This window comes from Argentina anserina, chromosome 3 (genome assembly GCF_933775445.1).
Source record: "Argentina anserina chromosome 3, drPotAnse1.1, whole genome shotgun sequence".
Taxonomy (NCBI): domain Eukaryota; kingdom Viridiplantae; phylum Streptophyta; class Magnoliopsida; order Rosales; family Rosaceae; genus Argentina; species Argentina anserina.
In genome coordinates this window covers 2230170-2248693 of record NC_065874.1, presented here as the reverse complement: position 1 = coordinate 2248693, position 18524 = coordinate 2230170, and the positions used below count along the sequence as shown (strand labels likewise).

At 39.1% G+C, this 18524-nt stretch overlaps 2 protein-coding genes and 1 long non-coding RNA gene across 5 annotated transcripts; 1 reads left to right on the top strand and 2 right to left on the bottom strand.

Moving 5' to 3' along the window:
* Window positions 1-5335: 5335 nt before the first annotated feature.
* Window positions 5336-5760, bottom strand: LOC126788095 (uncharacterized). The gene is made up of 2 exons (XR_007671333.1): window positions 5506-5760; window positions 5336-5378 (listed from the first exon to the last, which is right to left on the bottom strand). It is a non-coding gene; the product is annotated as an uncharacterized LOC126788095 (long non-coding RNA).
* Window positions 5761-8131: 2371 nt separating this feature from the next.
* LOC126788079 (allantoinase) lies at window positions 8132-12398 on the bottom strand. Of its 2 annotated transcripts, none has more exons than XM_050514041.1 (15): window positions 12262-12398; window positions 11707-11800; window positions 11419-11539; window positions 11215-11288; window positions 11010-11123; window positions 10848-10933; window positions 10634-10693; window positions 10262-10410; window positions 10012-10138; window positions 9715-9870; window positions 9507-9617; window positions 9197-9307; window positions 8966-9064; window positions 8587-8740; window positions 8132-8447 (listed from the first exon to the last, which is right to left on the bottom strand). In XM_050514041.1, the coding sequence occupies exons 1-14, from the start codon at window positions 12346-12348 to the stop codon at window positions 8603-8605; spliced, it is 1527 nt and encodes a 508-aa protein (XP_050369998.1). In that variant the 5' UTR covers window positions 12349-12398; the 3' UTR covers window positions 8132-8447; window positions 8587-8602. The 2 variants fall into 2 exon arrangements, with proteins under 2 accessions (XP_050369998.1, XP_050369999.1); XM_050514042.1 differs by having other exon boundaries at window positions 11707-11814; window positions 12262-12361.
* Window positions 12399-16280: 3882 nt separating this feature from the next.
* Window positions 16281-18223, top strand: LOC126788093 (uncharacterized). Of its 2 annotated transcripts, none has more exons than XM_050514056.1 (5): window positions 16281-16423; window positions 16743-16796; window positions 17085-17188; window positions 17775-17813; window positions 17913-18223. In XM_050514056.1, exons 1-5 carry the CDS (start codon window positions 16348-16350, stop codon window positions 18039-18041), a joined length of 402 nt encoding a protein of 133 aa, XP_050370013.1. In that variant the 5' UTR covers window positions 16281-16347; the 3' UTR covers window positions 18042-18223. The 2 variants fall into 2 exon arrangements, with proteins under 2 accessions (XP_050370013.1, XP_050370014.1); XM_050514057.1 differs by having other exon boundaries at window positions 17085-17178; window positions 17913-18015.
* The last annotated feature ends 301 nt before the right edge of the window (window positions 18224-18524 follow it).

Sequence of the window (18524 nt, the reverse complement as noted above, 5' to 3'; positions counted from 1 at the left end):
TGCCCGGCCTAGATCCAAAAGTAGCAGTTCATCGACTTGCTGTCAAACCAGAGGCTCGGCCGACCAAGCAAACACAAAGACGTTTTCGAACAGAACTTATTCCTCAAATTGAAGCAGAAGTTGATAAGTTGATTGCCGCAGGCTTCATTAGAGAGGTTCAGTATCCCAAGTGGATCGCAAACATTGTTCCTGTCAAGAAGAAGAACGGACAAATCCGCGTTTGTGTAGATTTTCGTGATTTAAACGAGGCATGTCCAAAAGATGATTTCCCTCTACCAATCATAGAGCTCATGGTGGATGCGACAACCGGGCATGAGGTTTTGTCATTCATGGACGGATCATCAGGTTACAACCAGATAAGGATGGCCTTAGAGGATGAGGAACTCACTGCATTTCGAACTCCCAAAGGAATTTATTGCTATAAGGTCATGCCATTCGGGTTAAAAAATGCCGGTGCAACGTACCAACGCGCTATGCAAAAAATTTTCGGTGACATGCTGCACAAGTATGTAGAATGCTATGTTGATGATTTGGTTGTCAAAACAAAGAAAAGAATTGATCACCTGCAAGATCTACGAAGAGTATTCGACAGGTTACGCAAATACCAGTTAAAAATGAATCCTTTGAAGTGTGCATTCGGTGTCAGTTCCGGAAAATTTCTTGGATTCATCGTGAAGCACCGAGGCATCGAGGTAGACCAATCCAAAATTAAAGCCATCCAGGAAATGCCAGAGCCAAGAAATTTGCACGAGTTAAAAAGCCTCCAAGGACGACTTGCCTTCATCAGACGGTTCATATCGAACCTGGCGGGCCGCTGCCAACCATTCAGTCGACTCATGAAGAAAGATGTTCCATTTGTATGGGATGAATCTTGTCGCAATGCCTTTAAGAGCATAAAGAAATACTTGGCGAATCCTCCGGTGTTGGGTGCACCTATCGCCGGGAAACCTCTTATCCTTTACATCGCGGCTCAAGAGAGATCACTTGGGGCCCTTCTTGCCCAAGAAAATGAAGCCAAAAAGGAGAAAGCCTTGTACTACTTAAGTCGGACCCTCACCGGACCTGAGTTAAATTATCCGCCGATAGAGAAGATGTGTCTTGCACTCGTCTTCGCCATTCAAAAGTTGAGGCATTACATGCAAGCTTACACAATGCATTTGGTGGCACGAGCCGATCCAGTTAAGTTTATATTATCGAAACCAGTTCTAACCGGACGTATGGCTAAGTGGGCGTTACTATTGAACCAATACGACATCGTATATGTGCCCGCTAAAGCAGTGAAAGGGCAGGCGTTAGCCGACTTCTTGGCAGACCACCCTATTCCAGCGGATTGGGAAATCTCAGATGAATTCCCGGATGAGGAAGTCTTCCTTGCAGAGGTCCTCCCTACTTGGAAGATGTTTTTCGATGGCTCATCTAGGGCAGACGGAGCAGGGGCTGGTGTTATCTTCGTCTCCCCACAAAAGCAAATATTGCCTTATTCTTTCACCCTTGGGGAATTGTGCTCCAACAATGTCGCAGAGTACCAAGCCTTGATCATGGGATTGCAAACAGCGTTAGAGATTGAAATCCAAAGTCTCGAAGTATATGGAGACTCGAAGTTGGTGATTGATCAACTGCTCACTAATTACGAGGTCAAAAAGGAAGATTTGGTACCTTATTTCCAACTTGCCACACAACTCTTGAAGGGCTTTGATAATGTTACACTCATACATGTGCCACGGAAAGAAAATCAAATGGCAGACGCATTGGCAAACTTGGCGGCGACCTTGGCATTGTCTGGAGACGAAATTTTGGACATCCCAATTTGCCAAAGGTGGGTCGTGACAACAAAACCTTCACTCCAGTGTGCCAGCTCTCATGTAGTGTCAGTTCACACCATTGATGTTGAAGACTGGAGACATCCTTTTATCGACTATCTTGAGCACAACAAGCTTCCCGAAGATTCGAAGCAAAAGTGGAGCATCAAGCGACGAGCACCGCGCTTCCTCTACTACAAAGAAACTTTATATCGAAGATCGTTTGACGGAGTACTCCTTCGATGCTTGGGAAATGATGAAGCGGTGAAAGCCATGGAAGAGGTTCATTCTGGAGTGTGTGGAGCACATCAGTCAGGGCCAAAGTTACATTTCCAAGTAAGACGACTAGGGTATTATTGGCCTGCTATGGTCAAGGATTGTATGGAGTATGCACAAAAATGCCAAGCTTGTCAGTTTCATGCCAACTTCATTCATCAGCCACCTGAGCCGTTGCATCCGACAATTGCTTCGCACCCGTTCGATGTCTGGGGAATGGATGCAATTGGACCCATCACTCCGAAATCATCGGCTGGTCATATGTACATTCTGGCAGCCACTGATTCCTTCTCAAAGTGGGCAGAAGCAATACCGCCGAAAGAAATAAAGAAAGAAAATGTTGTGGACTTCATTACTGGAAGCATCATACAACGCTATGGTATACCGCGATGCATCATCACAGACAACGCAAAGTACTTCTCGAATACCGCAACAGAAAATTTGAGCAAGAAATTTCACTTCAGGCTTCACTTCTCTTCGATGTATAACGCTCCGGCAAATGGATTGGCAGAAGCATTCAATAAAACGCTATGTAACATTTTGAAGAAAACTGTCAGCAAGAAGCAAAGGGATTGGCATGAGAAATTAGGCGAAGCTCTCTGGGCTTACAGAACGACGTATCAGACAGCCACAAATGCTACACCTTATTCTCTCGTCTATGGTGTCGAAGCCGTGTTACCATTAGAGAAAGAAATCCCATCATTGAGAATCGCTTTGCAAGAAGGTCTCACAAATGAAGAAAATGTCAAGTTGCGTTTGCAAGAGTTAGAAGCTTTAGACGAGAAGAGGCTTGACGCACAACAACACCTGGAATGCTACCAAGCTCGGATGTCACACGCCTTCAACAAAGGTGTTCGACCACGGTCATTTCAAGTTGATGATTTAGTCCTTGCTGTTCGAAGACCCATCATTATGACGCACAAGTCTGGCTCCAAATTCAAGTCAAAGTGGGATGGTCCTTACGTCGTCAGAGAAGTTTACACCAATGGAGCTTACAAAATTGTGGCGGAAGACGGTCTGAGAATCGGTCCCATCAACGGCAAGTTCTTGAAGAAGTATTATGCTTGAAAAAAAAATGCTCCAAGTCCGCACGAGCCTAAACTGCACAAGACACACACACAAAAAAAAACAAAGTACGCTCCAAGTCTGCACGAGCCTAAACTGCATAAGACACACACAAAAAAAAACGCTCCACGCCTGCATGAGCTTAAACTACACAAGGCACCCAAAAAAAAAACCTTTGAACTACGTGATGACTTGATTCCTTCTTTAGAAGGATACGTAGGCATCTTGAGAAAAAACAATCTTAAGTTCAGTCACATCAAAAAAAAATAAGGGTTTAATTGAAAAAAAAAAAGAAGAAAGGAGCAAAACTTGATCATTCAAGTCTGTCACATCCAGGTCAAACCCTTGAAGCTGCTCCGACGTTCTTCAAAGCTGGCTCTCAGTTATGGAATCTCTCGGATTAGACACTTCTTCTTTGACTTGAAGCTGTTCCGACGTTCTTCAAAGCTGGCTCTCAGTTCTGAAATCTCTCGGATTAGACACTTCTTCTTTGACTTGAAGCTGTTCCGACGTTCTTCAAAGCTGGTTCTCAGTTCTGAAATCTCTCGGATTAAACACTTCTTCTTTAACTTGAAACTGCTCCGACGTTCTTCAAAGCTGGCTCTCAGTTCTGGAATCTCTCGGATTAGACACTTCTTCTTTAACTTGAAGCTGTTCCGACGTTCTTCAAAGCTGGCTCTCAGTTCTGGAATCTCTCGGATTAGACACTTCTTCTTTGACTTGAAGCTGTTCCGACGTTCTTCAAAGCTGGCTCTCAGTTCTGAAATCTCTCGGATTGGACACTTCTTCTTTGATTTGAAGCTGCTCCGACGTTCTTAAAAACCGACTCTCAGTTCTGGAATCTCTCGGATTTTGGCACTTCTTCTGTTCCGGATCAACAAGTTTTGCATCGTGAAGAAAACTCTTGAAAGCCGCATGTTGAATGTGATGCGTAAAGCCTAATCCGCTTTTGTTGACTGCCGTCAAGTCTATGAATTGAGAGCAGTCAAGCGATTAGGTCGTTTACATTCTTCAAATCCGTCAGAAATCAACGCGTTTCGAAAGGAGTCAGGTCGTAAAGCCTAATCCGCTTTTGTTGACTGCCGTCAAGTCTATGAATTGAGAGCAGTCAAGCGATTAGGTCGTTTACGTTCTTCAAACTCTTGAAAGCCATCATGGTGAATGTGATGCGTAAAGCCTAATCCGCTTTTGTTGACTGCCGTCAAGTCTATGAATTGAGAGCAGTCAAGCGATTAGGTCGTTTACGTTCTTCAAATCCGTCAGAAATCAACGCGTTTCGAAAGGAGTCAGGTGGCTACATCAACAACGATCTTCAAATTTGTTGTCAATATCCTAAAAAAAAGAGTCAAAATAAGAATGAAAAAAAAAAGTCAAAATCAGACCATGATCTAAAAAAAAAACTGCAGCCGAGCAATACTGTAGCGGAATCGTCACTGTAGCGGAACAGGCACTGTAAAACGGGCACTTCCTTTCTCCCAAGTGTGGTTGCTGCATCTAACTCCAAGGATGACCATCTTCATCTTCCTTTCTCCCAAGTGTGGTTGCTGCATCTAACTCCAAGGATGACCCCGCCAAGGAGGCTTCTAACTTCACCTCCATGTTATCATCGTGAACCACCATGAACAAGATCCTAAATGGATATGCTCTAGTCCTTGACTGCCACACCTCTCACATTGCTGATTAAATTCAGTGAGATCTTGATCAAAAAAGGAGATTGAGAAGGAGCCCATGTTCTTGAAGGATGGAGATGCCAGTACTGTTAAAGATGCTTCCCACCAAGCCCATTGTTGTCAACACTTTCTTTGAGTACCCACCTCTCGGTCGATTTGTTGTGAGGGACATGAGCCAAAGTCACCAAGTCTGCTACCTGAAAAGAAAAAAAAAAACCCCAGGATCGTCCCACTTGCTGCCTTCGTGCTCCTCGTCCATCTCGAGCTTCTTGAGAGTGCGGCGGGCAAGGAGGAGGCAGGTGCAGTCAGCGGCCTCGTAGTTGGTGAGGCCGATGCTGAAGCCGTAGCCTGGAGAGCCTCTGTTCTAGCTTGGAGAGCCTTCCTGGTGGGAGTGTGGAAATCCATGGGTGAACAAAACAAGTTGTTTTGGTGTCGGAGAAAGTGAGAGGTGTGAATAAGCTGGCAGTTGAGTTTGACAAGATGGCTGAGGAGGAGGAGATTCTGGTCGATACTTTCATACTTCAATCTTCTCCAACGCCGGTTAAGTCGCCGACACCGCCTTATAACCCTGCAATGACTCCCACCAGTTCTTTAGACTTTAAGGGAAGAATAAGCGAGCCACATTATAATCTTAAAACATCAACAGAATTGCTGAAGGTTTTGAACCGGATATGGAGTTTGGAGGAACAACATACTTCCAATATAGCTTTGATAAAGGCACTGGAAGCAGAGTAAGATCATGCCCGTGTCAAGATCAAAGATTTGGTTCGGGTACGACAAGCAAATAGACATGAGCTAGGTGATTTGATGAAGCAAATTGGAGAAGATAAAATAGTTAGGAAGAGCAAAGAACATGATCGAACTGTGAGGGATGACCGAAAGGATGAATGTATTTAAAGACAAGGGTACAAGAATTGAAGATTGCAGCAAGCCAAGGGCATACTTTGGCATTAAGGACAGCTGACAGGACCATAGAACGTGAATGCACATGGTACTCGAGTCATATACATGTATGAAGTGTAAGTGGCCGGCAGGAAATTTTGATTGAGGATATTGTCACAAAAGATCTTGAAAGATGGTGATGGTGAAAGACAAAAGAAAAAAAAAAGCAAAGAAAAAGAGAAGACAAAAAAAAGAAAGTTGGACATTGCTTTACGATGGTGGAAGATGATTAATATTCAACCTTTTCTCTAATATATCTTTGTATAAGGTGTGATATATTATGTCATTGTTAGCTGATAGTGATAGTGGATTGTGGAATCAAAATGTGTCAGAATGTTTGAAATTTGAGAGGACAAGTGCTGGAAAGATGGTCAGCCTTTTCAGATCATTGGAGGTGACTTGCATTATTTTCGGGTTCTTCTTGAGTACTGGGAAGATAAGCAGTTTGAGCGTATTACACGGAAAAAAAAAAACAATCCAAGAGATAACCCCTTTAAATTCTTATTTGATGAAAGTTGTGCTGATTACAAGTATTATGAATATCGGCTTGCCATTAAATCGACGTAGAGAAGATCCTGATAGGATGGAAACAATTATTTCACAAATAAAATAAATTGACGGAGATGTCAATAATTTCTCTTCATGTCGAACTAAATATCGGAAGTCATAAGGAAAAATTACTACAAAATTTGCGGAGCCTCGGAAGCTAGCTCCACAAATTCTCCAAATCAAACTACATACTTCAAGCTGCGCTTTCGGCACGTGACGACGACATATCTGCAGCACGACTTGAAGTGGGGGCATTTGTAGACACATGAAATTTAATGAAGTAAATTATCTTCGTTAAATAATTAAATCGACCAAGAGCCCGACAAAATTGCACACGTGACCAAAAGTCAACAAAGTTGGTGCGGATCCGAATAAAACTCGTGTCAGCACATAAACGGATGATCGTAATCGAAGCTACGTGATTCCGAATTGCATCAGAAAATTGAATGTCATTGACGATTCGAAATGGTAATCGGACATTTGATTAAATTAATAAATTTCTTAACAGTCATAATTAAATCAATTATTTTCTGTTTAATTTAGTTATGAGAATAACTAATTTTAAATTAATCGGAAAATACATATTGATTTAATTATACAATTAAGGAATTTATTATTTTAAGTGTCATTAAAATATTCTATAAAATAGAAACTTTGACACTATAAATAGCCCTTCAACATGAAGAGAGGGAGAGGATTTTTTTGAGACTTGGAGAAGAATGAGAGAAATCACTCGAGCAAGAATCACTCTCGACAAATCCCGAAGTCTCTCAAGTCCACGAAGATCATCAAATCCACGAAGAATCATCAAGCGGCCAAATCGCTCGTTCTTCCTCAAATCCAAATCCAACCTCAAGTCCACGAAGAATCATCAAGCGGTCAAATCGCTCGTTCTTCCTCAAATCCAAATCCAACCTCAAGTCCACGAAGAATCATCAAGCGGCCAAATCGCTCGTTCTTCATCAAATCCAAATCCAACCTCAAGTCCACGAAGAATCATCAAGCGGCCAAATCGCTCGTTCTTCATCAAATCCAAATCCAACCTCAAGTCCACGAAGAATCATCAAGCAGCCAAATCGCTCGTTCTTCATCCAAATCCAATCCAAACTCAAGTCCACGAAGAATCATCAAGCGGCCAAATCGCTCGTTCTTCGTCAAATCAAATCCAAATCAAACTCAAATCCTCAAGATCAAGTGCATGTCACCCTTGAGCCAAATCACATACGGAGATAGAATCAGAGGAGTTCACCAAAGATTGTAACCCCGCGCTTGATATTCATTAAATCACATTTTATTTGTACACGTGTCTGCATTCTTGTTGGTTTTCAGATCATCGTTCTACAAAAGGATTTCCACTTCCCTTCCCCCTAAGAAAGGACCAAGTTCATCTTCCCGCAACATTGCTGAGCCTTGTTTAGCTAGCCTTGATCTGAACGAGTCCTCCACCGACGATGAGGCCGAGTATGATCGGCTCTGTAAGCTTCTCGGCTCCTCTGATGGTTATACCAGTGTCACTTCCGATAATGATCACCTCCGTATTGAGGGTGAACAAATTACACCCCCGTAGTCACTAGGTAATGGTCACTTTCGTATTGAGGGTAAAAGAATGACACCCCCATCCCTAGATCAATTCTTTAGGTTCTATAGTCAGGGTAACATTCTACCATGTGATTCTCCCGGTTCTATATAGCTTGTGATGCTCTTGGATGTTGCCCCTGAGTGCGTCTTTTTTTATATTGTCTGGGAAGACTAGTTTATAACCCAGATGAATTGTTGGTCAATGTTAATGTCATCTATAACATCAATAATATTATGAGGATTTTGAGTGCTGCATTCTGTTGGCTGTATAAACTGAGTTAATGACATTCGAATCACATTTTCTAGTTCACCAGAAAATATTATAAATGGATTCCAGATCAAATTTTACATCAAGTTGTCGATTACATATGTAGGAAACTACACTATTTACATAACCACCTAAGATGGCATCAAATCATTGTTTAACAATGACTCGGTGTTATTCGTGGACCAAACTGGGAACTGATTCCCATTCTTGTGAAAGTATTCAGATCCATCAGAGCCTTACAGTCAGAGTGCAGTAGAGACGAGAAGGATGAAACAATGAGACCAGTAGTGCCAAAAATTGCTGAAAGTGAGCCACAAACTTGAATAGGTGAGAACAGTGAGATGATAGATGATTGGAATTCCCAAAAATGTCAGTCAATGCATAGGAAGAAACAGATTGGGAATAATGAAAACAATGGTGTTCATGTTGCGAGTTTTACCTGATAATCGACTACATTAGAGCTGTTCTTTCGCCAGAATTGGAACACCACAGGCTGCAGGAGCATGATTTCCTTCTTTGAAGACAAGGTTTCCTCTTACAAAAGTAGCCGAGACTTTTCCAGATAACTTTGTTCCCATGTAGGCTGAAATACTCTATAACACGTACAGGAAAGAAAGTATAGAATAAGCAAATCTTCAACCAGAGGTGGCCAGACAACAAATCTTGATCAGTAAAAGCTCATCTTAAATTGTTTCGACCAAGAGCATGGTATGATTGTTGATCAGAAAAAATTTAGATGATAAAGGTGCTCGAGAATGTTATAAATAAAAGAATGAAGTTTTGGTACTAGCGAGTTAGTAGAGGCAGGGCATGCATACCGGGTGCTTAATGTACACAGGATGGCCATCATCAAGGTCAAAATCAGCATCTGGGTTCCATACTACAATATCTGCATAGTTCCCAATTGCAATTTCCCCCTGCAACATAGAAACTCATTTCATGTTACTTGAATTAGCATGTGATTTATGGTCACACCTGCAAGGCTGCAACATCTTATAGTATTTCCCATTCCACTGCAGCTTTGAATTAACAGATGATAATGATATCACCTTTAGTTTTTGTCCAGCAAGCTTGGCTGGCCTTTCACTCCACCATAGAGCCATTTGTTCTAAAGTAACACCATATTTCTGGCCATAAGACCATGTCACAGGAAGAACAAACTGCAAGTTTGCGCCAAAAGAATAGGGTCAGTTCTCAAAAATGACAAAATGTTACATTTGAAGGGAAAATATGGAATGCCATCTGAAGCAGGAGTTCTTTCCCAATGAAGCAAGGTGACTTCTTCATAACATGCAGTACCAAAGAACCTATCCATTTCAGATTAAACAGCGTTAGGTTTCTAGAGCAATAGACAGTAACCTGCAAACACGATATGCCACCCCAAGCCTTTAGAAAGTCACCATCATCCAGACGCTTAAGCTCCGGGGTTGTTGGTGAATGATCAGAGCTCAACATGTCAAGATCCCCTTCCTGAAAAAGCAATGAGAAGGAGTAGAACCACTAATGATATATAGGCATCCTCTGATTCCTATCATATACATAGAGGCAACATAAAGTTATCACATACCAACAAAGCTTTCCACAGGTTTTCCTTATTGACAGCATCACGGATGGGTGGAGAGCACTTAAAACGAGTATCTCCATCTTGAATATCTTCTGCTGAAAAAGCCAAGTAGTGGGGGCACGTCTCCACAGTTAAACTGTCGCCTCCACTTTTGGCTTCCTGCAACGATATAAAGACCACAGCGACATAGTCAACTCATTAACAGAGTATTTTCTTCAATAGGGGCAATGAGAAAGTGATGAACATTTCCATCTGTGAGACTAATAAGACCGCAAAATATGTTGTTATAAAGGACTCTACCTTAATAAGATCTAAAGATGAGCTTGAGTCAGACAAGTGCACAATATGAAGATGAGCTCCCTCTGCAGGAGCACCAATCCTTGTGTCCTTTGCCAAGGTAACAAGATCCTTTATAGCTGCTTCCTCCCTAGTTTGAATTAGAGGAACTAGTTACTATACACACACACACACACACACACACATATATATATATATATATATATATATATATATTGGATTCAAGCTATTTTCTTTTACAGTATCAAAATACCAGGAAGGTGGTCTAGTCTTGAGATATGTTGAATAGGAACGAGCATCATTACTACCATCTTCTACTCCTAAGTTAGTTTCAGGATCTGGTTGTTTCTCTGCATGTACAAGTAAAGGCCTTCGATATTTTGCCAGTACAGACAGACCCTCCTAGGGAACAAATGATCAAAATCGATATGCAGATATTGAAAAAGACATCAGCATCATGATAACAACTTCAGCTATCTGAATAAATGTGCTGATTGAACTAGTACACTATTTTGGTATGCAGCAACATAATCAAATATGACATTTGATTCTATGCTTGTTATTCAATGCGCACGATGAATTCCTTAATTTATATAATAGAAGAACTTGATCTCATGTAACAAACCTTAATATGGCTGCTGTTTGTCATGGGAAAGTCATTGATCCCTGATGGACACATGAAAGACTACAAAAGCAGACATCACGTAGTTCATCAGAGGAGGAATAATAACATATGAAAAAAAAAACAACCAGTAATTCCATAGTATGCCTTCTGTTTATCGAATGTTGTCACAGTTCTATATTAAGGCATATAACACCGGTTCTTGAAGAGTACTTACCTTCAAACCAAGAGCACCAGCATTTAAGAGATCCTCAAGAGCAGATTTGTTGAATGCATTTTCAGGAACAAGGCCTCCCCAGAAACCTGTTAAATTCTAGGCTTAGTAATTCTCAAAATACTTGAATAAAATGTATCCTAACATATAGTTTCAGAAACATACCGACATCAACATGAATTCTGCTCTCAGCAGCCTTGAGCTTGAGCTCCAAAGTCTCTCTAGAGACGGTGGACGGAAAGCTATTTAGAGGCATGTCAACCAATGTTGTTATACCGCCTGTGCAGAAACAAGAAACAAGAAACAAATGGCGCCAAATTATATTCTTGTTCACTGCAGTTATAATCAAGAATATTTATTACAGGCATACCAGCGGCTGCAGCTTTAGTCCCTGATGGAAATCCTTCCCACTCGCTTCGTCCAGGATCATCAAGATGTGCATGCCTGTATTAATCATAATTAGCATTTAGATCCAGATCGAACTGGCATAGAATTTAAATATATTACGAGATATATTAAAACCCCAATTAACCTATGAATCTATGTACAAAGGGGCTTGACAGGGAATTCTTACACATCAATCAAGCCAGGCATGACCACAGCCTCTCCATAATCAATTACATTCTTCAACTTGGTTTCCCCATCCTTTTCCTCTTCTTTAACAATGGAGGCAATCTTTCCCTCCTTCACCTCAACTGTTCATCACACATTTCACAGAAACCAAAATTAAACCACTAGAATATATCAACGAAGAACACTGAAAAGTTTCCCCTTCCCTGAGACTCAATTCCTATAAAGAAAGTGAAAATTTGCGTACTTTTGGCGGCTTTAGTAAGAAGTAAACAGAAGAAAACAACTTTACCTAGTCCAGAAATGACCCCTTGAGGTGTGACGATGCGCTTGCTAACAATCCAGTAGTGTTGGTAAGGAAGCAGGCTGCATTGCTTCTGATTTAGCTGTCAAATAAAAACTTCAACAGCATATATAATAACATCACAACACATTTAACTCTATATGATACTCGGCTTTCAATGCAAAGTATTGATCTCAAGTTTGCCCCATGCAGATACACTGTGGCATGCATAAAACATTCAATTAGGTCAATACATTCTTGTGTGTGTGCCATCAACATTGTCTCTTTATCGTTCCAATTGTATTGCGGCTTTTGTCAATCTATTTTTACCAAGATTGGCACATCAACTCATATAATCAACTCATCAGCAGCCATTTTCATATCCACGCATCCATACAATTGGTTAATACTTCAAAACCGTATTTCAATGTCTTCATGATCATGAGAACTAAATTTACCGGTTCCGGAAACTGTGAGTGAGATTTTCATAACCCCAAAATGAAACAATAGTGGGAGAGTAACAATAGCAACCAAAACATGTAAAAAAAAAGAGAAAGAACTGACCGTGGATGAGGTTTGGAAGTAGAAGAACACTACGAAAGAAAGGAGTAGTGAAAGCAGAGGTAAGAGCCTCCATTGCAGCGCCTCCATTTTCTGCGATGAAGTTTCTGACGACTCAGGTTAACTTCATCGACCAATAGAAGTCGATGATAAACTCAAAGACACCGGGAGTGTTGGAGTTGGAGACGATTCCTTTTTGGCGTATGTGGTGATGTCAGGTCCCACTGTCATGGTCAGGATCCAATTGCTTCGTGATAAGTGGCAGCCTTTTACTTTTGTGAATAAAACTATAAAAGATTCACTAGCTAATGGTTTTGGATTCAATGGTTTTCAATGGTGGGTTCCTCGTTAGCGGACTTTCGTTTGTTTTCGATAGGTACACTCACATGACAGACATGGAGTCACAGCACTACAAAATACATAAATCCAACCGAGGTTGTTAAATGGAATAATCTAGACCGCCAGTATTGGTACTTTGACATATTTTCGGTGTAAAGAACGTCTACTGTTTTTAAAAGTAAAAATTTAATGGTGAAATTGATGTCAATACGGTAAAATATCAGAACTTTAAGCATGAAATAATTTTTGTAATGTAGACATCAAAATTATGTACATGTTGCTTATATTTAGAAAAGTCTGTATTTAATTATCTTTAATGTCTAATTTTTATTCAATTCCTTTATTATAACGGTTATATAAGATTGGCTAAATTTAATCTTTTTTATCCTCTATACTTTTGATTCATTTCTTTCTTGACCTCCATCATATTCAAATCCGGGTACTACAGCTACTACAAGATTGAGCATAAGATAAAATCTACTTTAGAACCCGTGAAAGTATACCATACGATTTGGAGGAACACAAAAAAATTTAGACTAACAAATTCATGATAAATGACAGTTGGTTCGTATTTATTGACGTAATAATTAAATATATTAAATGTCGCAAGTGGGCCGAAAAGCCTGAGTCCGGCACAGCCCGAGCTCATTATTTTTAATGGGCCGTGTTAGGCCTATATATTTTAGCTCAGCCCGGCCCGAGCCCGTTTTAGGTCCGGCACGGCCCATACACGATAAATTCATGAATCGGCCCGCTAAACACTTAATTTTATATTATTTATATAAATATTTAAACAATCATAATAATGAGAATTGAATATTGGACCTTTTAAATATAAACTTCTTGATTATTTTATTATTTTAATTACATTATTTCACAAATATCATCAAAATAGTAATAAAAATCATAGTTTTTACATATTTAACGTTTTAGAAATATGATTATCAAATGTGTTGTAGTATTTTATTTATTTTCCTATTATAAATAGCTATGTAAAACAAAAATTCTAATTACATAATTTTTTTATGTTAATTGTGTCTTATAATGCTAATAGGCTGGGCCGACCCGCTTTTTGGCCCGACACATGCACGAGCCCAGCCCGACTTGGGCTCGGGCCGTGGGTCAGGTCGGGCTTAATATTTGAAAAAATGAGTCAACCCAAGCCCGGCACGAAAAATAAATTGGCCGGTACGAGCATAATACGGGCACGGTTTTAACCCGATTAAAATGGGCCGGGCTGGCTCGTTTGCCACAGTCGGCAAGAGTGAACATAAATATGGTTACTTGGTTAGGAACAACATGAGAACCCATGATTAAATGTAATCAAACAACATGATCGATAACCTATAATAAATGATAATAATAAATTAATTAAATTCTTTATCTTAGTAAAAAAATTGATGAGATTGAGTAATCAGAAGATCGATATGGGGAGGAGATTGAAGATTGATGAGGCTTATTATTAATTCCTAATTAATATGCTCTATATACTTATTCGGTTCATCATATAGAATTACCTTCATTTGATCAATTGATCAACAACTAACTCATGATTTGATTGTCGTTTGGCACAATATATTTTTTGCAACTAAAAAATAAAGGTATTGTGCTTCAGTTCTGCAAGTTTGATCAAAATCCCATCGAAAGAAACACAATACTAGTTTATACAGAACAACAAAGATAATGAGTTTTAGTTATAAAAAAAAAACACATAACTACACATAAATTGTTGTTCATACTGGAAAATCTAAGCAAGTTAACTTTTTTCATTTTAATTGTTGATTTTTATTTCTTATTTGTTTCAAAAGAATTTAATATGAGGGACATGTTAGATATTATTAGGATCAAAGTGACGATGTGGACACATGACACAACATTTGATATATGTTTTTTGTATAATTTTTGGTGTCTTTAGCATTTTTCAAGGGTGAAAGTCCAATTCGCGTTTCAAGGTGGCATAATTATAGTTGGAAATTGATAATTGAGAAATAAAAAAAATGCTTTAAATTGAACCTTTCCAAAATTAAATTTCGGGGTAGATAACACATGAGAACTAGAGGTGGCAAACGGGTCGGGCCGACCCATTTTAAGCGGGTCAAAATGGTGCATGTGATGTGCTTGGGCCAGCCCATCTATTTTTCGTACCGGGATCAGGTCATCCTATTTATTTAAATATTAAGCCTGGTCCAGCTCACAGCCCAAGCTCATGTCAGGCCGGGCTCGGGCTCTGGCTCGTGTTGGGCCAAGAAGCGGGCCGGCTCGGCCCATTAGTATTATAAGACACAATTAACATAATAAAATTGTGTAATTATAATATTTATATTATATAACTATTTAGAATAGTAAAATAAATAAAATACTACAACACATTTGATAATCTTATTTCTAAAACGGTACAGATATCAAAATTATGATTTTTTTATCACTACTTTGATGATATTTGTGACATAATATAATAAAAATAATGAAATAATCAAGAGATTTATATTTAAAAGGTTTAATATTCAATTATTATTATAATTATTTAAATATTTATATAAATAATATGAAATTATGTGTTTAATGGGCTGATCCATAAATTTATCGTGTCCGGACCGTGCTCATGGGTTAAAATATTTAAGCGCAGCCCGGGCCATTATAATAACATGCTCAGACTGTACCGGGCCGATTTTTAACACATCGGGCTCAGACTTTTTAGCTCACTTGCCACCTCTAATCCTCAAAATTTAGGGAAAAAAGAAAAAAGGAAAGATGGGTAAGTGAAAGTCCAAATGACTTTTCAAGGTGGCATAAATTGGTGTCGGGAAAAATGCCAGATAAGTGGAGAAAATTTTAAGTGTTATCGTAGCACTACGTGATAATGTCTAATGGTATACCATTTCAATCACAATTTGACACATAAGATTTAATCAGAAAAATTATATTTCAGCTATTTTACTAAATACTATTTTGGGTTTTTTTCTAAAATCTACACCCTACACTCTAATATCTTAAACCCTAAAACTCTACACTCTAATACTCTAAATTTTAAACTCTAAACCCGCAATCACAATTCAAAATCATTAATACTTATGAAGGTTATTTCACAAATAATAAAAATTTCAAATCGGTAGCATATAAAAAAATTTAAGATAAGTGCAAACAAAGGAAAAAAATGCTTATCATGAACCATTTCAAATCGAATATCAGGGTAAACCTAGCACACCTAAATGGGTTTTCTAAAGAAAGATCACAGCGACTTTCCGTATAAAACGGTTTTTTGAAGAAAGACCTAATGGGTTTGGACTTGAGTAGGCTGAAAAAAGACATACAACTTTGGCAAGAGCGGCATTGGACTTATTGGATCTTTAGCAATTCATGCGAAGATTTTCAGTGAATATTCCTCACAAAGTAAATTATAAGGAACGTTCGCAGCGAACATTCGATCTCCACAAAATGGTTTCCAGAAGAACGCTCGCAGCGAACTGTCTTCACAAAATGGTTTCTGAATAAGATTCGCAGCGAACTAGGAGAAAGTACATAATTTTTTATGAAGAAAGTTCGCAGCGAATGTTTCTAACAAAACGGTTTTATGAAGAAACTTCCCCATAAAATCGGTTTCCAAAGAAAGTAATAGACGGAAATTACAAAACCGACCTCACGTATATGGAGCCATCAACAGAGATGATTCCTCGTTCCTCTACCGCACCATTATTAGCTGAGAGAATCACAGAGACGGAGGGAGAGAGACAGAGAGAGAAGAAGAAGACGATGATACCGCATCAATGGGGTCCTCCCTGCAATTACGAATGCACGCACAAATACTCCGCCCTTATGCAGATTCCATGTAAAAAATCTCTCCCCACCTTTTTCCGATCTGTAATGTTTGTTTTCATCAATTTATCAGATTCCCTGGTACGCTTTGATGTTCTATGTTTCAGCCACACGTTGCTTCTCTACTTGTGTTTCATTTCATGTCGCTTGTTATATATACTTACATAATTTCCGGAAATTAGAAAGCAATTTTGGATTGATGTCACTGTTATGAAATGCATGTTTGCATGTAAAATATATGTTAACACGAGTCAATGACATTCATAATCTATTGTTGTTTTGAATTCTTTGTATATCACATGAATCACAGTAACATGGGTGTTTTCTTTTAGGGCGAGTATTTTGCAAGAAAGGGTGTGACACTGATGGAGAGACTTGGGAAGAATGTGAGTGATCATGTTTGGCTCTTTAGAAATTTTTATTAACTTGTTGCTCCGTCTGGTGTTGTTCTATCTACATTAGTTTGGGGAAATTCCTTTGGCTGCATAACTCAAAGCTGTAATCTGGTAGCTCGAATCTCACCGAACAAGTATGCTGTGCAGCAAAATTTCATATATGATAGATAATTGGTTATGGAGTTATCATACTTGTACATTGAAGTGGGGATGGATTAATACGTAGAATTCTAAATAAGCTACGAGTGAACAAATGATATAGTGGAGTCAATTGTACAGGCTTGGAGGAGTGCAATGAGATCTGTTACAAAGATCCAGTCTTAAAGGATCAACAATGGAGTGCTTGCATTGATCGTTCTCCTGGAGTTGAAAGGTACTCAGAGGTACTTTGTCCGCTACTGCTTCTTCCTTCCTCTTTCAATAGTTTACAATTTTTTATGGTACGAATAAGTAATGCTGCTGGGTAGGAACAAGTATATGTGTGGAGGAAAACACAGGGATGATCAGTGAAACAGTTATATGATGATAACAGCAGATGTTTTGTATGAAATTATGTTCATACGGTCATGTGCATTTTATCCCTCTTTCGCCTATTGTTCATTGGGGAGTCATCCAATTGATAAGCCCATGCAAGAGTATAAGCCTCTTAAAGAAATAGAAGGCCTATATATACTGATGTTCTATTTGATCCAAGTTTTACTCAGAATTCACTAATTATTTCTGTTGTTCAACATAATGTGTTTTAAGTACTGTTGCTGTTATTTAGCAAAACATGGGCAGCACACAGTTCGTATATAGGTGAAAATTTGGAAGGTTAAGCTCTCACGTGTGTATTATCATAAGTTCATAACCATAGGAATTGGCACTGTTATCTGAAACCTTGGAAATTTGGTTAGAAATAAGATCTCATAGCTACGAGTATTGTGCATTTCTCAGATTGAGTAGTTGCTGAGCTCATTGTAATTGCAGGAGTGCTTTCATGCTTGCTTATCCGGCTGTGGTTACAAGGTTAGTCTGCTCTGAGTCAGTTGTTCTTGTTTTCCTAATACATTTCTGTCTAGGATTTTCATTTTCTTAAGATCAGATTGATTTTCTTTAATTTTGCAGTTTAACAAACCTCCAGAAATAGCTGATAAAGTCCGCCCAAACAGGCCACCGAAGCCTCCCCCTGTACCAAAGCCACCGCTTGTTGAATCCAAAGCAACGGCCGAAGACGTACTAGGAACTTCTGCCTAGTGAGAGCTCCAGAGATCTAATTATACAATAAATCAATAATATAATTACCAACACCTTAGTTAGCTGAATAGTTTGCAAGTATTTTTTCACAGCAACTAACATCTTGGTTTCCATAACTGAAAGTTTTCACCTTCAGAATGTAGACTGATCCCCTTTTATGTCATCAAATATTATCTGATCGATATTTACATTCTCGCAAGATAAAGCATTTACTTCCCATTTGTCTTGATCAAAGCCTCATTATTTGAAGAAGCCATACGCTGCCATAGCTTCTCTTTCAAATTGAGAGAATAGAAGAGAAAAAGATCACACAATTTTCTCATGCAGTCCTTGGCAGCTCCAACTTTGTTCTCTCAGTACCAAATGGGACAACTCTGGCTTTGTTCATTCAGTACCTAAAGAGATAAAAGATAAAAATCCACTAACTGTCTTGTGACATGGTCAGTTTGATTCCTAACATTTAAAATTGATCAAAATGATCCC

Coding starts and splice junctions, on each gene's coding strand:
- LOC126788079 (XM_050514041.1), bottom strand. CDS start 12,348: ATGGAGGCGCTGCAATGGAGGCTCTTACCTCTGCTTTCACTACTCCTT. Junction 11,289..11,418: donor ATGCCTGGCTTGATTGATGT/GTAAGAATTCCC, acceptor TGATTAATACAG/GCATGCACATCTTGATGATC. Junction 10,934..11,009: donor CAGAATTCATGTTGATGTCG/GTATGTTTCTGA, acceptor AGAATTTAACAG/GTTTCTGGGGAGGCCTTGTT.
- LOC126788093 (XM_050514056.1), top strand. CDS start 16,348: ATGATACCGCATCAATGGGGTCCTCCCTGCAATTACGAATGCACGCAC. Junction 16,424..16,742: donor CGCCCTTATGCAGATTCCAT/GTAAAAAATCTC, acceptor GTTTTCTTTTAG/GGCGAGTATTTTGCAAGAAA. Junction 17,814..17,912: donor TATCCGGCTGTGGTTACAAG/GTTAGTCTGCTC, acceptor TTAATTTTGCAG/TTTAACAAACCTCCAGAAAT.